The sequence below is a fragment of the Salvelinus sp. IW2-2015 genome, linkage group LG2 (genome assembly GCF_002910315.2).
Source record: "Salvelinus sp. IW2-2015 linkage group LG2, ASM291031v2, whole genome shotgun sequence".
NCBI classification, from domain to species: domain Eukaryota; kingdom Metazoa; phylum Chordata; class Actinopteri; order Salmoniformes; family Salmonidae; genus Salvelinus; species Salvelinus sp. IW2-2015.
In genome coordinates this window covers 13987598-14007715 of record NC_036839.1, presented here as the reverse complement: position 1 = coordinate 14007715, position 20118 = coordinate 13987598, and the positions used below count along the sequence as shown (strand labels likewise).

General features: G+C 41.5%; 1 protein-coding gene across 3 annotated transcripts in view; it reads right to left on the bottom strand.

The window, feature by feature from the left end:
• Positions 1–3215: 3215 nt before the first annotated feature.
• The window catches only part of LOC111974756 (sodium channel protein type 2 subunit alpha-like), a 54418-nt gene continuing 37515 nt past the window's right edge, over positions 3216–20118 (bottom strand). For all 3 annotated transcript variants that reach the window (XM_024002750.2, XM_070447259.1, XM_024002741.1), the window contains 6 exons: positions 7978–8247; positions 7739–7792; positions 7463–7600; positions 7206–7310; positions 6824–7094; positions 3216–6729 (listed from right to left, as the gene is read on the bottom strand). In XM_024002750.2, the coding sequence (XP_023858518.1) occupies positions 5528–6729; positions 6824–7094; positions 7206–7310; positions 7463–7600; positions 7739–7792; positions 7978–8247 (2040 nt within the window). In that variant the 3' untranslated portion in view covers positions 3216–5527. The remainder of the gene's footprint in view (positions 6730–6823; positions 7095–7205; positions 7311–7462; positions 7601–7738; positions 7793–7977; positions 8248–20118) is intronic.

Here is a 20118-nt window from a genome sequence, read left to right as displayed (position 1 = left end):
GTGGTCAAAGTCTTAAATTGGGTGACTGGAAAAGCTTTATGTCTAATGCTTTTGTAATTATGTGGTTAGTTACTTGAGACAGGTCCAGTCCGATTAGTGGTCCTCTCTTTCCAAGAAAAAATTATATTATTTAGGATGATGAACAGTGCTTAAATGTGTGTCTACAATATCCTGCTCCGTTTCCTGTTCGAAACAGTAATACAATAAAACACACAATGCAGGAACTTCTTACAGATGATAGTGTGCTAATGGCAGTCTGTCTTTATGAGACATAATTGGAAAAATGTAGCTTCACTGACAAGGATTTGGGCACAGTGACAAATCCCCCGTGACTTGATCAGGATTCAGACACGGATTAAACCTTTAAAAGGCACAGAGAGGAGGACTTGTTGTAGCAGATGTTTTTCAGACTTGATTTGACAGCAACATATCGTTCCCTTGTAGACAGAAGTCTGTTGTACTGTTAGTCACCAGACAATACCACCTGTTTTGTAAAATAGCGGCCAGTTAAGTATTTTTCAATGGAGATGTTAATTGAAAACCCTGTCTGAGTCACTATGGAATTGAGTGAATCTATTGCATCATTCAAATTCATGTTAATTTGTCCACATTTCCAGCCATGCTAGAATGTAGATGATGCAGGTTTCACTCTGCCCTGTCGTTAGCTAGTAGCTACTGTATACACCCAGTAGGGCCATGCAAAGCAGTGACTAAGGCTGAGCTGAGTAGAAAACATGAGCTGGCATTGACTGGCTCAAGAGACAGAAGCGCAGCTGCCACTCCTAGCATTGTACCTGCCTCCACCATTCATTCATTCATTCATTCACCCAGAAGCCTCAAGTTAATAAACAGGGACTGGCAGCCCTGACCCCTCAGCATAGACGTCAGCTGCTACTGCATCTCTGATGAACTGTGTCAAACACACAGGCGTTGAAATATAGCTCTGATTTAAGTAGCAGTTGCTATGGGCCTAAAGCAATTCTTCCTATTGTATCTTGAAACACGAGTGCATTCCAGACGTTTATACCACTCAGAGCAAAAAGACAGACAACGTATAAAAGAAATGGAATCTTGTATGAAATAACTGTATAATGTTCCTTTCATGAATAGTACATCATAGAGTTCAGGAAGAGTTACGATATGCAAATAAAGTGAATCATACTACTTGATACCCATAACAGTAAAAGACCATAATGCAACTTAGAATAGACTAATACCAATTCATATCCAGCATTTTGTTCAATGAAATCTGAGACTGCATTGCACAAAGACAGACAGGTATAAGGTATTCACAGGTCAGCAAACCATTAAACATGAACATGTATTGCAGCTGAATACTGTTGTGTTCATATTTTGTTTGGAATAGATTTGAAATGAAACAGTATGCTGTAAAGCAGTGGTTCCCAAACTTTTTATTGTCCCGTACCCCTTCAAACATACAACCTCTAGCTGCGTACCCCATCTAGCACCATGGTCAGTGCACTCTCAAATGTTGTTTTTTGCCATCATTGTAAGCCTGCAACACACACACAATACATTCATTAAACATAAGAATGAGTGTGAGTTTTTGTCACAACCCGGTTTGTGGGAAGTGACAAAGAGCTCTCATAGGACCAGGGCACAAATAGTAATATAATATAATCAATCATTTTGCTCTTTATTTAACCGTCTTACATATAAAACCTTATTTGTTCATCGAAAATGGTGAATAACTCAGGTCACAGGTTAATGAGAAGGGTGTGCCTGTATTTAGTTTTCATGCTAGTGAGGGCTGAGAACACACTCGCAGATATGTACGTGGTTGCAAAGGGCATCAATGTCTTAACAGCACGAATTGCCAAGGCAGGATACTCTGAGCGCAGCCCTATCCAGAAATATGGCAGTGGCTTTTGATTAAATTCAATTTTCACAGAACCGCTTGTTACAATTTCGATGAGGCTCTCTTGTTCAGATATCGGTAAGTGGGACTGGAGGCAGGGCATGGAAAGGGATAACGAATCCAGTTGTTTGTGTCATCCGTTTCGGGAAAGCACCTGCGTAATTGCGCACCCAACTCACTCAGGTGCTTCGCTACATCACATTTGACATTGTCCGTAAGCTTGAGTTCATTTGCACACAAAGAATCATACAATGATGGAAAGACCTGTGTGTTGTCCTTGTTAATGAGGACAGAGAAGAGCTCCAACTTCTTAATCATAGCCTCAACTTTGTCCCACACATTGAATATAGTTGCGGATAGTCCCTGTAATCCTAGATTCAGATCATTCAGGCGAGAAAAAACATCACCCAGTTAGGCCAGTCGTGTGAGAAACTCATCATCATGCAAGCGGTCAGACAAGTGAAAATTATGGTCAGTAAAGAAACATTTAAGCTCGTCTCTCAATTTAAAAAGTGTCAATACTTTACCCCTTGATAACCAGCGCACTTCTCTGTGTTGTAAAAGCATTACATGGTCGCTGCCAATATCATTGCATAGCGCAGAAAATACAAAAGAGTTCAGGGGCCTTGCTTTAACAAAGTTAACCATTTTCAAACGTCTTTCAAGCTGTCAGACATTCCCTTGGCAGCAAGAGCCTCTCGGTGGATGCTGCAGTGTACCCAAGTGGCGTTGGGAGCAACAGCTTGCACGTGCGTTACCACTCCATTATGTCTCCCTGTCATGACTTTTGCGCCATCAGTACAGATACCAACATGAGCAGCAGCTACGTTTGGCTACATATGGACCGTTAGTGGAATTCCCGCGAGAGAGTAACGGTTAATGTATTCTGAAGTATTTAGTGGTGTGAAATGCAGTGTAATGGTCAGGATTTACTGTATACAGTACATATCTACAAATAAATGCTTAAAAATCATGTAAGACTTCCGTTCAATGACATGTGAGGCTATAATTCTGGAACTCCATGGGCAACTACATTGTAACATGATTGATTTATAGTGGTTTATGTATTAAATTAATAATCCACATTTAGTCCATTAAAACATCTTAGAATTGGAGACACACATTTTTACTGGTCAGTAAAAAGTGTTCGCTGACATGGAAAAAAACTCCAGGACCATTTAACTCACTGGCCACTGCTTTGCAAACATTTGTTAAGCATGCAAAACTTGAATAACAATGTATTTATAGAGTATGTTGATGTACTGTATGGATTGCAATGTCACAAATAAATAGTCAAACACGTGTGATGGAATAAATTAATATTTTACAGACATACTTGAGGTACATGTATTCTTTATTCTTTTGGCTTTTCAATTAGATGGGTTATAGCAATATCTTGCATGCAGTTTACTCATACACTACAAGCATAATGCATATAAAGATGTGATCTATTAAATGTTACGTAATCAAAACATTCATTGTGTATACATGTATAGTATATACATATTATGAATGTTTTTATTACATGCAACATATGCTCTTCATAACATACTTTATAACATTTTAATTACAGATACTTGTGACACTTTATACAAAGGGAACAGCTGACAAAAGTAACATCCTGAGGAATTGGATAACTATGTAAACAAATGTAGGAAACAACTGAAGACTTGTGCTGTCACACTAGCCTTGAGACAATCATATTCAGAATTCGCTGAACCTGATGTTCCATCTTAGATATTTATTATGATAAAGCATTGTGAGGTAAACTGTGACCACAGTTCATAAATGACACAAAGTAAAAGATGCAAGAATCAAAATGAGAAGTCCACTTCCCCTTCACTAGATCACATGAGGCGTTTCCAAAAGAAAGGGTGTAGTGAAGCTTAAATAACTAAAGTGGCTATATCGCAGACAGTGCTGCCATATTGTATAGCAAACTATTTACAAAACAGTTGTACAGTACAAAGAAAAATGATTATATTACAATATTTATATAGACATTGAGTGTAATCTAACTACAAAATCTTCCCACAGCCTCAACTGGATGCTTCATACTCTGGTCTGTCTGCCATATAGAGCAGAGAATGCAGAATATAATAGATATATGTATTAAATAACATTAACAACTTAATATATTCCATTATACATGAAACATCACATAATATATCAAATATATTTGTATATTTCATATATTATAGAATATGTACATACAGATACATCAATAACAATGGAAAATGATTTGGGAAGAGGGTAGGAAAGGTAAACTCAAAGCAATTTAGATTTGGTAAATTACACGTTTTATAGCACTTACTAATGATGTTGCAGTACCAGAACCGCAGAGTACACAAGATACATGCTTTTGGAATGCTTCTTAAGTGAGCATATATCACACAGAATACAGTGTTTCACCTGTCAGACAAGGCTTGAAGATTATTTGAGGCGATTTACACCTGATGGTCACAACTATACCGTGCAGAGGAAATTGGCTAATTTTATCATTCACCCCTGGGAAGAGAAAAGACAGTATAGACATGTCTTTGAGGCCATTGAGGTTCAAGCTGGACAGAAGAGCTGGACTACGAATACTATGCGTATCAACTCTGTGAACCAGCACTAAAGATGAATGTATTCTGCATTGTACTGTAGTTTCTGATGAATGAAAGGAGGAAAACGATGTTTTTCTAGAGCGTGTTATTATTTGGAAACAGATTATAGACAACATTTGATGGTAATGGTATTTGGACTGTATGCTCAGGAGAAATCTTTCCTGTAGATTTGTAATAGTGAGAGTAACATAATGTTACAGATTCATCAAAGTATGAGCCTCTCAGACATCACGGAGAAAGCAAGCTCATTTTGGTGATGGTGCGTAACGCAACACTGTAATCATGGGTAAGCATTCATGCAAGTCTACATGTCGATTGAACTGCAGCAATCCCCCTAACTGCACTGCAGCAATAATGGTTGTCATGAGTAGTCATGTCTTATGCTCGAAACAGAGCCCGCACATGCATAAGCTCCACCATGTACCTTCATTTAAAAACGGTTTATGAGTGTGCGGGCCCAATTTCTTTTATACCAACTTTTTTCGGCAATGCACCCCACAAGGATGTGTGTTTGATCACACTTGACTAGTCAAGTTGTATGAACATTTAAAGTGAACAAGACTACCTTTAAAGCAATACATGAAACCCCTTGTTTTACAGTAAAACATATGTTTACAAAAATAGTCACAATCAACAATCAACCTATGAGTTTTAAAAACAAGATTCTGTAATAAAAATAAGTTCGTAAATCATACGGCAGTTATAATGCAAGACACTGAACGCAACCCTGGAAGTACTAGCTGCAAGAGAAGTTACTAACTAAATGTTTCTGATTGTAACAACACACAAAATGTTTTACCTGTCCCTATAAAGCCGGCAAACATTTGTTTTAGTCCCCACAGAAATGAACATCCAAACAACTGGTCACCTAACAGCCTAAGAAGTTGAGTTACTACCTCATGTTAGGCACCAACCTTACATTTAGACTCAAGTAAGCATTGTCCGTTTGGCATAGATATTCACACCAAAGAAGGGGTTCACTTGACGCATTGGTCACCTTCAAAGGCTGTAAACAATTTGTAGTAGAATGAAATCTATGCTAAATCTTCCCGACATCCATGTACTTTTTTTTCTCCTTCACCTCCTTCTTTCTCTTGTCTTTTTCATATTTGTTTTTATCAGGTTTTGTGACACTGTCATATGATGGGGGAGAAGCTGTGGAGGGTGTCATGTCAGTTCTGTCTGAAGTAGAGATCTCGTTAAATTTGTCTATGACGAGAACCTCTTTATCAAGGAGCATGCCTCCACTTTGTATCTTCTCCTTGTACATGGCAGAGGCCCGCTTAACAATACGCTTGAGAAGATATCGTCTGAAAGCTCTCTGGATGACCAGGGCAGACATGTCCTCTAGCTTGCGGCGCAGTGTGGTGGTGATTGGTTCATAGGACACCTTGGAGGGGTTGGACGCCATAAAGCGCTCCTCCATTTGACCCCGGAGGATGTCCAAGCCTTCGCCCTCGCCCAGGACACGTTTGGTGAAGGCAAACAGGATGTCCAGGCAGTGGATGCGCTCCCCACTCACCATGGGTAAATCCATTGAGATCAACTGGATCTTGTTGGGCTTAGAGATGCGGAGCGGGGGGTCTAGCGCATCAGCAAAGTCTGACAGCTTGTCATACTCCATGAACTGGGTGGCCCGCGCATCAAACTTCTCCCAGACCTCGTAGAACATCTCAAAGTCATCCTCGCTCAGGGGCTCAGCGCTCTCCTCAGTGGCCACACTGAAGTTCTCTAAGATGACAGCAATGTACATGTTGACCACAACAAGGAAACATATGATTATGTAGCTCACAAAGAAGATAATGGCCACAGTGGGGTTTCCACAGTCTCCCCCTTTGTACGTGCTTCCTGGGTGCTCTTTCCGGCTGTCGCAGTCTGGCTCTCCCTTGTTGAGGATAGGGGCCAGCAGGCCGTCCCAGCCCCCTGACGTGGTGATCTGGAACAGGCAGATCATGCTGTTGCCAAACGTCTCAAAGTTGAACATGTCGTCAATCCCAGACTCCTTCTTGACGTATGCAAAGTTTGACATGCCAAAGATTGCATAGATAAACATCACTAAGAAGAGCAGAAGACCAATGTTGAACAATGCAGGAAGTGACATCATCAACGCAAACAAGAGTGTACGGATTCCCTTGGCACTCTTGATGAGGCGAAGGATACGGCCAATTCGGGCCAGTCGAATGACTCGGAATAAGGTTGGTGAAACCAAGTACTTCTCTATCAGTTCTGAGAGAAACATACCTGAAAGGACAGAAAATAATTACACATAATAATCTCCAAAGCATGATATCACTTTGCAGTATTACAATTATGAACAATAGGTGAAAAATCTTACCAATTATTGACAGGATAACAACGATAAAGTCAAATACATTCCAACCAATGGTAAAGTAGTATTGTCGGAGTGAGATCATCTTCAGAATACACTCTCCGGTGAACATGACAATAAACACCAGGTTGATATTGTAGAGAATTTTACGAATGTCGTCTGTCTGGTCATCCGTCTCCACCATCATGGTGACCATATTAAGGCATATAAGAATCATGATGACAATGTCGAAGGCTTGCTTTGTAATGAAATCAAAAACAAATCCTTGAAACTTGTTCTGGAGGAAACATAAGAAAGAAGCATTTTGAGACACCAGGATGTAGAAATAGAGGTTCATGAAATGAGGAATGTCTTTGTTGAGAAACATAGTGGTACAGTATGACCTTACCACTGGCCTAGGGATAGGCTTTTGGGGTTTCTTTGAGCCAAGCTTCTTCATAGCATTGTAGTATTTCTTCTGTTCCTCTGTCATGAAGATGTCTTGACCTCCAAAGTAAAGAGGCAAGACAAGCCTAGTTAAATTCCTGCAGCTCTTACACACATTTAATTGCCCATTATTGGAGGGAAAAATCCTCATTACGTTAAATCAGAGAAAATGGATGCATGTATCATTGCATGATAACTACAACTTTAAAAAAGACTTATCTTTTTCTTTTGCTGATTGAAGTTGTCTATAATGACACCAATGAAGAGGTTGAGTGTGAAGAAGGATCCAAATATGATGAATACCACAAAGTACAGATACATGTACAGATTCACTTCGTAGTCGGGTTGATCATCCAACTGTAATAGAATAGCGTAGTATTACCATACATGAACATCATAAAACTAAAATATTATCATATATAAATAGACAATGTGCAAACACAATCAACCATTAGTCTAAAATACCTTGTGAAAGGAATTACTGAAAATACTTACATTGCGAGAGTCCACAGCTGCATACATGATGTCCATCCAGCCTTTGAATGTAGCCTTAGAGAGAAATTAAGGAACATTTTACTACCTAATAGTTAAGACACTAGTTCAGAAGGACATTGCCCTCGCACAATTTGCCTGCCCACACGAAATTGCTACAAAACCTTTGACATGGGTCCATTCTCTTTCGAAAATGTCAATAAAATATTTCTGGTGAAAGGTGAATGGAGAGAGCCGCTCACCACTTGTAACAGTGCCAGATAGCCTGCTCCCACGTTATCAAAGTTGATCTTGACATTCTTCCAGTGGGTACCTTTCAAAGCCAAACATTCTGTCTTGTTAGCCACGTCTCTGACTTCGAAGCGCTCCCTCGTGGTCATGTTGATACAATGGTAGTATTTCCCTGCAAACAGGTTGACACCCATGATGCTGAAGATGAGCCAGAAGATGAGGCACACCAGCAGCACATTGAAGATGGAGGGGATGGCTCCAAGCAGAGCGTTGATGACCACCTGCAAGGATTCACACAGACAGTCTCAGATATAGAACCATAGACAATATTGCATTGGATAATTATAATTTTCAGCACTGACAATATATACAAATGTAGGATCTTAATCACCCTGTTGCAGGATAACTTTGCAGGATAACTTTCCAAAACTTGTGGAGTATTTAAGGTTTTTAAAAGGCTTTGTAATTTCCACTTTGAAATTTCAGACCTGATTTTCCCTTACGAAAAATGTATCCATCCCTACAAAAAAGTCTATTCATTTTAATCAGAATAATAATTCCCATTTCAAGTTGATGCATGATTATTTTACTGCCGTAGCAAACTGGCTCAAATTAAGATCCTACATCTGTACTGTAGGCTACATGTTGACTTTGATTGGTGATGGTGAAAATAGGAAAACACAAGAGTAAAGTGTTTAAATGCCAGTGTAAAGCTCAACACAAGTATAACTAACACCACAGCTAATCAACGACCATGACAACAACAAGGAAAAAAGGAAAGGAAAGGACAAGGGTGAAATGTATTTGTAAAGGAGAGACTGTGATGGTATGTTTACTTGTTATAGTGATTTGCAATTAGGCTACAGTGTGAAAAAACGAAACAGAAAAAACCTTGTAGAGGCAGGATGAAGTCACATAATTTGTTTACTGTAAATGAAAAGCACAAACACAAAAATGAAGAAATTGTTCATGTTAAAGGCAGTACCCAACAGCAAGCAACATCCAAACACAGTAAAGTTTCAAAGTGCATAAATAGAGAGCCAGTGAAGCAATGAGAAGTCAGTCATGCAGATGGGATAATTCAGTGACAACCACGTGAGGAGAGACCGTCGTCACAGCACTGGCATGTGATCGATAAGAACTACGTTGGTTATACCAGTCGACACCCTTCCCGCACATATGACATCCAAAACCCTGGCTAGAGTATGTTGCCGTGAGAGTACTGTACAAGTTTATGATGGTTAAGTGCAGTAGCCTCCAAGACTTAAGAATGTTTTCATGTAGTTTAATGAACTGAAGTCCAGTTAATGCCATTTCCACATGTCTTATTGATTCGTTTCCAGTTAGGCTGACATCCTCTGACGAGTGCATGTGACCTGCCGGTGGGACTGATGCACACTCTTGTGTTATAACATCCTGAAAACACATGTAGGTGGAAAAGGAGGAATAGAAGAGGAGAGGTATCTCTAAATATACACTGAACAAATATATAAATGCAACATTTAAAGTGTTGGTCCCATGTTTCATGAGCTGAAATAAAATATTCCAGAAATGCTTCTTCACCTGCTGGATTGTCTGAGACCAGCCACCCGGACAGCTGGTGAAATTGTGGGTTTGCACAACTGGAAAATTTCTGCACAAACTGTCAGAAACCGTCTCAGGGAAGCTCATCTGCGTGTTCGTCTTCCTCACCAGGGTCTTAACCTGACTGCAGTTCGACATCGTAACCGACTTCAGTGGGCAGATGCTCACCTTCGATGGCCACTTGCAAATTGTAGAAGTGTACTCTTCACAGATGGCAGACAGCGTGTATGGTGTTATGTGGGAGAGCAGTTTGCTGACATTGTGAACAGAGTCCCCATTGGTGGCGGTGGGGTTATGGTATGTTCAGGCATAAGCAACGGACAACAAACACAATTGCATTTGATCGATGACAATTTGAATGCACAAAGATACCTTGACAAGGTCCTGAGGCCCATTGTCGTGCCATTTATTTGCCTCCATCACCTCATGTTTCAGTATGATAATGCACAGCCCCATGTCGCAAGGATCTATACACAATTCCTGGAAGCTGAAAATATCCCAGTTCTTCCGTGGCCTGCATACTCACCAGACATGTCACCCATTGAGCACGTTTGGGATGCTCTGGATCGACGTGTACAACGGCGTGTTCCAGTTCCCGCCAATATCCAGCAACTTTGCACAGCCGTTAAAGAGGAGTGGGAGAACATTCCAAAGCCACAATCAACAGCCTGATCAATACTATGCGAAGGAGATGTGTCGTGCTGCATGAGGTGGTCACACCAGATACTGACTGGTTTTCTGATCCACGTCCCTACCTTTAAAATAAAAAAGTTATCTGTGACCAACAGAGGCATATCTGTAATTCCAGTCATGTGAAATCCATAGATTAGGGCCGCATAAATGTATTTCAATAGACTGATTCCTTATATAAACTGTAACTCGGTAAAATCTTTGACATTTTTCCATGTTGTGTTTATATTTCTGTTCAGCTATTGGGTTGCTGTGGGCCTTAGTTTGACTACAGAGCTCTGTATCCTTGCAGGGAGCTGATGTCACGTTGATAAGAGGCTGTCATTAGAGCCATGTAGAGTACTTAGAGAATTGTGCCAATGCGGGCCAATGCTACAAAAAGTCAATTCTGACAAAAGCTGTATCCCATCTAGCCAAAACCTGTTAGTTACCCATTAATGTTTCATGGGGAATATTTAAACAATGCTATGTAACTGAATGTCTAGAATTAGAAAACAAATCTAAATTCTAAAAGTTGGCGTAACTCTCTAAATATGTGGCTCTGGCTGTGATGATATGCACTATGAGGCAACAGCACTGTAAAAATAATCTAGTTGTTTCAACTAATTATTATTATGTAGCTAGTTTTACAGCCTTTTTTTTGTTCACTAAACTTTTTGGTCAAAGTATTACCTGAATTTAACATTTTTAGTTGGCCCAAACTTAGCTCCAACATGAGAAAACGCGTTTGATCAATTTGTCTCATATGTTCATTCAACCAGAAATGATTATTTTACCACAAAAAAAGGCTGTGGAACTAGTCAACAACACCACACACACACACACACACACACACACACACAACACACACACCACACACACACACACACACACACACACACACACACACACACACAACACACCACCACACACACACACACACACACACACACACACAACACGGCCAGATCTTCAGAAAGCACAGTGTCTGTCATCACCAACCTGGGAGTGAAATTTGACCCTCGCGTCTCCTTCAATACAAACATTAGTCACGTCTGTAAAACATAATTCTTTCGAACATCTCCCACCTAAGACCTCTCTCACCACTTCTGAAGCAGAAAAGCTTATCCATGAATTAGTTTTCTCCAGAACTGATTATGGGAATGCAGTACTTGGGGCCTGCCTGCAAACTCGATTAATAAATTACAACTCATTCAAACAGTGCAGCAAAGATTATGGCACCCATACTTGCTGACCTCCATTGGCTATCTGTCCCTCAAAGAATTGACTTTAAAATTCTCCTCCTGGTCTACAAAGCCCTAAATGGCATCGGACCTGCCTACCTGTCAGATCTACTCTCCCCCTATGAACCGTCCATGCACCCTACGTTCAAGCAACGCTAAAACTGCTTCATGCACCCAGGACCGGCTAGGAACACGGAGGCTCATGCCTTTTCCTCCCACATACCACGCCTTTGGAACTTTCTGAAAATCTCAGGGCTGTTCAGACTGTTGAGGCTTTGAAGCAGGCCTCAAGACTAATCTTTATCGGCTGGCCTACCCTTCCTCCTAGACTTTGATTGTTGCTTTTATGATATGGTTATATAACAGTACCAGTCCAAAAGTTTGGACACACCTACTCATCAAGGTGTTTTTCTTTACTTTTACTATTTTCTACATTGTAGAATAATAGTGAACACATCAACACTATGAAATAATACATATAGAATCATGTAGTAACCAAAAAGTGTTAAACAATCAAAATATATTTTATAGTCTTCAAAGTAGCCACCCTTTGCCTTGATGACAGTTTGCAACTCTTGGCATTCTCTCAACCAGCTTCATGAGGAATGCTTTTCCAACAGTCTTGAAGGAGTTCCCACATATGCTGAGCACTTGTTGGCTGCTTTTCCTTCACTCTGAGATCCAACTCATCCCAAACCATCTCAATTGGGTTGAGGTCAGGTGATTGTGGAGGCCAGGTCATCTGATGCAGCAATCAATCACTCTCCTTGGTCAAATAGAGGTGACAGCCTGGAGGTGTCATGTTGAAAAACAAATTATAGTCCCACTAAGCGCAAACCAGATGGGATGGCGTATCGCTGCAGAATGCTGTGGTAGCCGTGCTGATTAAGTGTGCCTTGGATTCTAAATAAATCACTGACAATGTCACCTGCAAAGCACCACCACACCATCACACCTCATCCTCCATGCTTCACAGTGGGAACCACACATGTGTAGATCATCCGTTCACGTACTCTGCATCTCACAAAGACACAGCTGTTGGAACCAAAAATCTCAAATTTGGACTCGGCCTAATGTTCATTGCTCGTTTTTCTTGGCTCAAACAAGTCTCTTCTTCTTATTGGTGTCCTTTACTGTAGTAGTGGTTTCTTTGCAGCAATTCAACCATGGCCTGATTCACACAGTCTCCTCTGAACAGTTGATGTTGAAATGTGTTTGTTAATGGAACTCTGGGAAGCATCTATTTGGGCTGCAATCTGAGGTGCAGTTAATTCTAACAAACTTATCCTCATCATCAGAGGTAACTCTGGCGGTCCTCATGAGAGCCAGTTTCATCATAGCGCTTGATGGTTTTTGTGACTGCACTTCTTGAAATGTTCCAGATTGACTGACCTTCATGTCTTCAAGTAATGATGGACTGTCATTTCGCTTTGCTTATTTGAGCTGTTCTTGCCATAATATGGACTTGGTCTTTTACCAAATAGGGCTATCTTCTGTATACCACCCCTACCTTGTCACAACACAACTGATTTGCTCAAACGCATTAAGAACTAAATAAATTCCACCAATTAACTTTTAACAAGGCACACCTGTTAATTGAAATGCATCCCAGGTGACAATAGTGAATGCAAAGCTGTCATCAAGGCAAAGGGAGGCTACTTTGAAGAAACTCAAATATATTGTTTAACACTTTTTTGGTTACTACCTGTTTCCATATGTGCTATTTCATAGTTATGAAGTCTGCTATTATTCTACAATGTAGAAAATAGTCAAAATAAAGAAAAACTCTGGAATTAGTAGGTGTGTCCATACTTTTGACTGGTACTGTATAATTGCTTTTTTTACTTTTATTTTTTATTTTTTTACTTTTTTACTTTTATTCTATGGACTTTGAGATAATTCTTGTAAACTCAGCAAAAATAAACGTCCTCTCACTGTCAACTGTGTTTATTTTCAGCAAACTTAACATGTGTAAATGTTTGTGTGAATATAACAAGATTCAACAACTGAGACATAAACTGAACAAGTTCCACAGACATGTGACTAACAGAAATTGAATAATGTGTCCCTGAACAAAGGGGGGATCAAAATCAAAAGTAACAGTCAGCATCTAGTGTGACCACCAGCTGCATTAAGTACTGCAGTGCATCATGGACTGCACGAGATTTGCCAGGTCTTGCTGTGAGATGTTACCCCACTCTTTCACCAAGGCACCAGCAAGACTTTTCTGGGAGAAATGGCCCTAGCCCTCACCCTCCGATCCAACAGGTCACAGACGTGATCAAAGGAATTGAGATCCGGGTTCTTCGCTGGCCATGCCAGAACACTGACATTCCTGTCTTGTAGGAAATCCCACACAGCACGAGCAGTATGGCTGGTGGCATTGTCATGCTGGAGAGTCATGTCAGGATGAGCCTGCAGGAAGGGTACCACATGAGGGAGGAGGATATCTTCCCTGTAACGCACAGCATTGAGATTGCCTGCAATGACAAGCTCAGTCCGATGATGCTGTGACACACTGCCACAGACCATGATGAACCTTCCACCTCCAAATCGATCCCGCTCCAGAGTACAGGCCTTGGTGTAACGCTCATTCCTTTGACAATAAATGCAAATCCGACCATCACCTCTGGTGAGACAAAACCACGACTCGTCAGTGAAGAGCACTTTTCGCCAGTCCTGTCTGGTCCAGCGATGGTGGGTGTGTGCCCATAGGCGACGTTATTGCCGGTGATGTCTGCTGAGGACCTGCCTTACAAAGGCCTACAAGCCCTCAGTCCAGCCTCTCTCAGCCTATTGCGGACATTCTGAGCACTGATGGAGGGATTGTGCGTTCCTGATGTAACTCTGGCAGTTGTTGTTGCCATCCTGTACCTATCCTGCATGTGTAATGATCGGATGTACCGATCTTGTGCTGATGTTGTTATACACGGTCTGCCACTGTTAGGACAATCAGCTCTCCGTTCTGTCTCCCTGTAGCACTGTCTTAGGCATCTCACAGTACGGATATTGCAATGTATTGCCCTGTCCACATCTGCAGTCATCATGCCTCCTTACAGCATGCCTAAGGCACGTTCACGCAGATGAGCAGGGACCCTGGGCATCTTTCGTTTGGTGTTTTTCAGAGTCAGTAGAAAGGCCTCTTTAGTGTCCTAAGTTTGCATAACTGTGATCTTAATTGCCTACCGTCTGTAAGCTGTTAGTGTCTTAACGACCGTTCCACAGTTGCATGTTCATGGTTCATTGAACAAGCATGGGAAACAGTGTTTAAAACCTTTACAATGAAGATCTGTGAAGTTATTTGGATTTTTACGAATTATCTTTGAAAGACAGGGTCCTGAAAAAGGGACGTTTCTGTTTTCGCTGAGTTTATAATGAAAAGCGCTTCACAAATGTTTCTTATTATTATAACATACAATGTTTCCGAATTACATACTTGTCACACATTATCACATTGTGTATGTTCATTTATACAGTAATTCGTGTTCAACATGCCCTCACCTGGGATTTGAACACACAACCTCTTGAGTCACAGCATGCAAATCTTCCTGCTATTCCACCATGTCTGTGTCAGTAACTGATTTAACCCGTATTGTTATTCTTTGCACTTCAAAGTAAATCTCAGCTCTGTTAAAAGTACACTCAAGAAAAACTATTACATTTATCATAGTGATTAAGGAGTAACATTAAAACAGAGTAATATGCTCCACCAACGTTAGACAAGTATATGGAAAAAACTCAAATTGCTTAAATAAGTAAATCAAATCAATGATGATGAGAATAGTCAAATTAACTGCTAATTGACAAAGTCATGGTGGCGTAGCAGGATGATTGCAATGTCATCAACCAAGAGGTTGTGAGTTCAAATCCCAGGTGAGGATATGTTAAGTACTAATCACTGTGTAAATGAACAGGTGCAATGTAAGTTTGTTCAAAGCATTGCATGTGTAAATAGTTCCACAGCCATTTTTTTGTTACAATGCCAAAAATAATAATTTCTAGTTGAATGAAGATATGAGACAAATTGAGCAAACACATCATTTTAAGTTGACTGAATGTTTGCCTACGTTTTTATCACGTTGGAGCTACGTTTGGGCCAACTAAAACTGTTAAGTTCAGGTAACACTTTGACCGAAAAGTTTACTAAATAAAATAAAAAATGCTTTGGAACCAGTTACTTGATAATATTTATTTGAAACGACTAGATTTGTTGGTGATTTTTTTTTACAGTGAGGGCTCTGGGGCCTCATTTTATAAACATTGAGTACGCACAAAATATGCCCCAAAACATGCGTGCACCAGTTTTCAGTCAAAAGTTGGAATTTATTAAAACTGAACTTGAGGTGAGAATGTGCTTATCCTCCCGCAAACTTTAAACCATGTGTACGCACCGCAAGAAGGCAAAAGTAGCCTAGTAGTATCTTTGTGCAGGAATGTGCCTAGTAGATAGACTACTATAATTTCAAGTTTTTGCATCTGAAAGGGAGAGCGGTTTATTACATACAGTAGAATTTTACAGGTGATAAGACAGTTGATCTTTTGCATTGAAGTGTGTAGCTACCAACGTAAGTAGGCCTACTGTAGTTTTAATTTTTTCAGAGTAAACAATGTTTCAGAATTCGCCGGCATAGCCTATTTAGGTTTGGGAAAAAGTAAATGCCAAACATTATTGAATTCAAACTATCTGTTTGCAAGTACACAACAATGTGCAATGTTTTTGTTTTTCAGACAAGTATCACGCCCTGATCTGTTTTACCTGTCCTTGTGATTGTCTACACCCCCTCCAGGTGTCGCTTATTTTTCCCAGTGTATTTATCCTTGTGTTTCCTGTCTCTCTGTGCCAGTTCGTTTTGTATGTTTCCAAGTCAACCAGCAGTTTTCCCATTCTCCTGCTTTTTGCATTCTCCTTTTTCGAGTCCTCCCGGTTTTGACCCTTGCCTGTTTCTGGACTTTGTACCCGCCTGCCTGACCATTCTGCCTGCCTTGACCACGAGCCTGTCTGCCACTCTGTACCTCCTGGACTCTGATCTGGTTTTGACCGTTTTGCCTGTCCACGACCATTCTCTTGCCTACCCCTTTGGATTAATAAACATTGTAAGACTCCAACCATCTGACTCCTGTTTCTGCATTTGGGTCTCACCTTGTGCCTTGATAACAACTTTAGATACAATGGCGCCGGAGGAGATAGCTGCTGTTTTACGGTCTCCTAACCAATTGTGCTATTGTGTTTGTTTTTTCTGTGTTATTTGTAACTTATTTTGTACATAATGTTTCTGCCACTGTCTCTTATGACCGAAAAGAGCATCTAGATATCAGGCCAGTGATTACTCACCACGTACTGGAAAAACATTTTCTTTAACAAGTCAGACTGTCACGCCCTGACCTTAGAGAGCCTTTTTATGTCTCTATTTTGGTTTGGTCAGGGTGTGATTTGGGGTGGGCATTCTATGCTTTGTTTTCTATGTTTCTTTATTTCTATGTTTTGGCCGGGTATGGTTCTCAATCAGGGACAGCTGTCTATCGTTGTCTCTGATTGGGAATCAGACTTAGGTAGCCCTTTTTCCCTCCTTTCAGTGTGGGTAGTTAACTTTTGTTAGTGGCACTAAGCCCTGTAAGCTTCACGGTTGTTTTTTCGTTTGTTGTTTTGTTGGCGACATTTACTCAAAAAAAACGGAAAATGTACGCTAACCACGCTGCACTTTGGTCCACTTCTTTTGACGGCCGTGTCACGGACGCGAAGAATTTCCTTCAGACACCAGACAAGGCCCTCAGCATTCGCAGGAGAAAGAGACAGAGATATCGGGGACGTAGGTCGGGGTGCCTTGTAAGGATCCGACAGCGAGTGGGTAATCTGCCTTTACTATCAGTCCTATTAGCCAACGTACAATCATTGGATAACAAAATAGACGAACTACGAACACGTATGTCCTAACAACGGGACATTAAAAACTGTAATATCTTATGTTTCACCGAGTCGTGGCTGAACGACGACGTGAATAACATACAGCTGGTGGGTTTTACGTTGCATCAGCAAGATAGAACAGCTGCCTCAGGTAAGACAAGGGGTGGCGGTCTGTGTATATTTGTAAACAACAGCTGGTGCACGAAATCTAATAGTAAGGAAGTATTGAGGTTTTACTCACCTGAGGTTGAGTATTTCATAAGCTGTAGACCACACTATTTAGCAAGGGACTTTTAATCTATATTCTTCGTAGCTGTCTATTTACCACCACAAACCGATGCTTGCACTAAGACCCCACTCCATGAGCTGTATACGGCCATAAGCAAACAGGAAAACGCTCATCCAGAGGCAGCGCTCCTAGTGGCTGGGGACATTAATGCAGGGAAACTTACATCCATTTTACCAGCATGTTATATGTGCAACCAGGGGGAAAAAACTCTACTCCACACACAGAGACGCATACAAAGCTCTCCCTCACCCTACATTTGGCAAATCTGACCATAATTCTATCCTCCTGATTCCTGCTTACAAGCTAAAACTAAAGCAGGAAGCACCAGTGACTCGGTCAATAAAGAAGTGGTCAGATGATGCAGATGCTAAGTTACAGGACTGTTTTGCTAGCACAGACAGGAATATGTTCCGGGATTCTTCCGATGGCATTGAGGAGTACACCACATCAGTCACTAGCTTCATCAATAGGTGCATCGATGACGTCGTCCCCACAGTGACTGTACGTGCATACCCCAACCAGAAGCCATGGATTACAGGCATCCGTACAGAGCTAAAGGGTAGAGCTGCTGCTTTCAAAGAGTGGGACTCTAACCCGGAAACTTATAAGAAATCCTGCTATAACCTTCGACGAACCATCAAACAGGTAAAGCATCAATACAGGACAAAGATTGAATTGTACTACACCGGCTCCGACGCTTGTCGGATGTGGAAGGGCTTGCAAACTATTACAGACTACAAAGGTAAGCACAGCCGACGATCTGCCCAGTGACACGAGCCTACCAGACAAGCAAAATTACTTCTATGCTCGCTTCAAGGCAAGCAACACTGAAGCATGCATGAGAGCATCAGCTGTTCTGGACGACTGTGTGATCACACTCTCCATAGCCAATGTGAGTAAGACCTTTAAAACAGGTCAACATTTACAAGGCCAAAGGGCCAGATGGATTAACAGGACGTGTAGTCTGAGCATGTGCAGACCAACTGGCAAGTGTCTTCACTGACATTTTCAACCTGTCCCTGACTGAGTCTGTAATACCAACATGTTTCAAGCAGACCCTGTGCCCAAGAACACTAAGGTAACCCGCCTAAATGACTACCGACCCGTAGCACTCACGTCTGTAGCCATGAAGTGCTTTGAAAGAATGGTCATGTCTCACATCAACACCATTATCCCAGAAACCCTGAAACCACTCCAATTTGCATACTGCCCCAACAGATCCACAGATGACCCAATTTATATTGCACTCCACACTGCCCTTTCCCACCTGGACAAAAGGAACACCTATGTGAGAATGCTATTCATTGACTACAGCTCAGCGTTCAACACCATAGTGCCTTCAAAGCTCATCACTAAGCTAAGGACCCTGGGACTAAACACTTCCCTCTGCAACTGCATCCTGGACTTCCTGAAGGGCCACCCCCAGGTGGTAAGAGTAGATAACAACACATCCGCTATGCTGATCCTCAACACGGGGGCCCCTCAGGGGTGCGTCCTCAGTCCCCTCCTGTACTCCCTGTTCACTCATGACTGCATGGCCAGGCACGACTCAACACCATCATCAAGTTTGCCAATCACACAACAGTGGTAGGCGTGATCACCGACAATGATGAAACAGCCTATAGGGAGGAGGTCAGTGACCTGGCCGTGTGATGCCAGGATAACAACCTCTCCCTCACTGTGATCAAGACAAAGGATGAAAAAAAAGAAGAAAAAAAATAAAAATAAAAAAAATAAAAAAATAAAAAGGAGATGATTGTGGACTACAGGAAAAGAAGGACCGAGCACGCCCCCATTCTCATCGCCTGGGCTTTAGTGGATCAGGTTGAGAGCTTGAAGTTCCTTGGTGTCCACATAACCAACAAACTATTATGGTCCAAACACACCAAGACAGTCGCAAAGAGAGCACGACAAAGCCTATTCCTTCTCAGGAGGCTGAAAAGATTTGGCATGGGTCCTGAGATCCTGAAAAAGTTCTACAGCTGCACCATCGAGAGCATCCTGACTGGTTGCATCACTGCCTGGTATGGCAACTGCTCGGCCTCTGACCGCAAGGCACTACAGAGGGTAGATCGTATGGCCCAGTACATCACTGGGGCCAAGCTTCCTGCCTTTCAGGACCTCTATACCAGGCGGTGTCAGAGGAAGGCCCAAAAAATTGTGAAAGACTCCAGCCACCCTAGTCATAGACCGCACGGAAAGCGGTACCAGAGGGCCAAGTCTAGGTCCAAAAGGCTTCTCAACAGCTTCTACCCCCAAGCCATAAGACTCCTGAACAGCTAATCAAATGGCTACCCAGACTATTTAAATTGTCGTCGTCCCCCCTCTTTTACGCTGCTGCTACTCTCTGTTTATTATCTATGCATAGTCACTTTAACTCTACCTACATGTACATATTACCTCGACTAACCTGTGCTCCCGCACATTGACTCTGTACCGGTGCCCCCTGTATATAGCCTCGCTA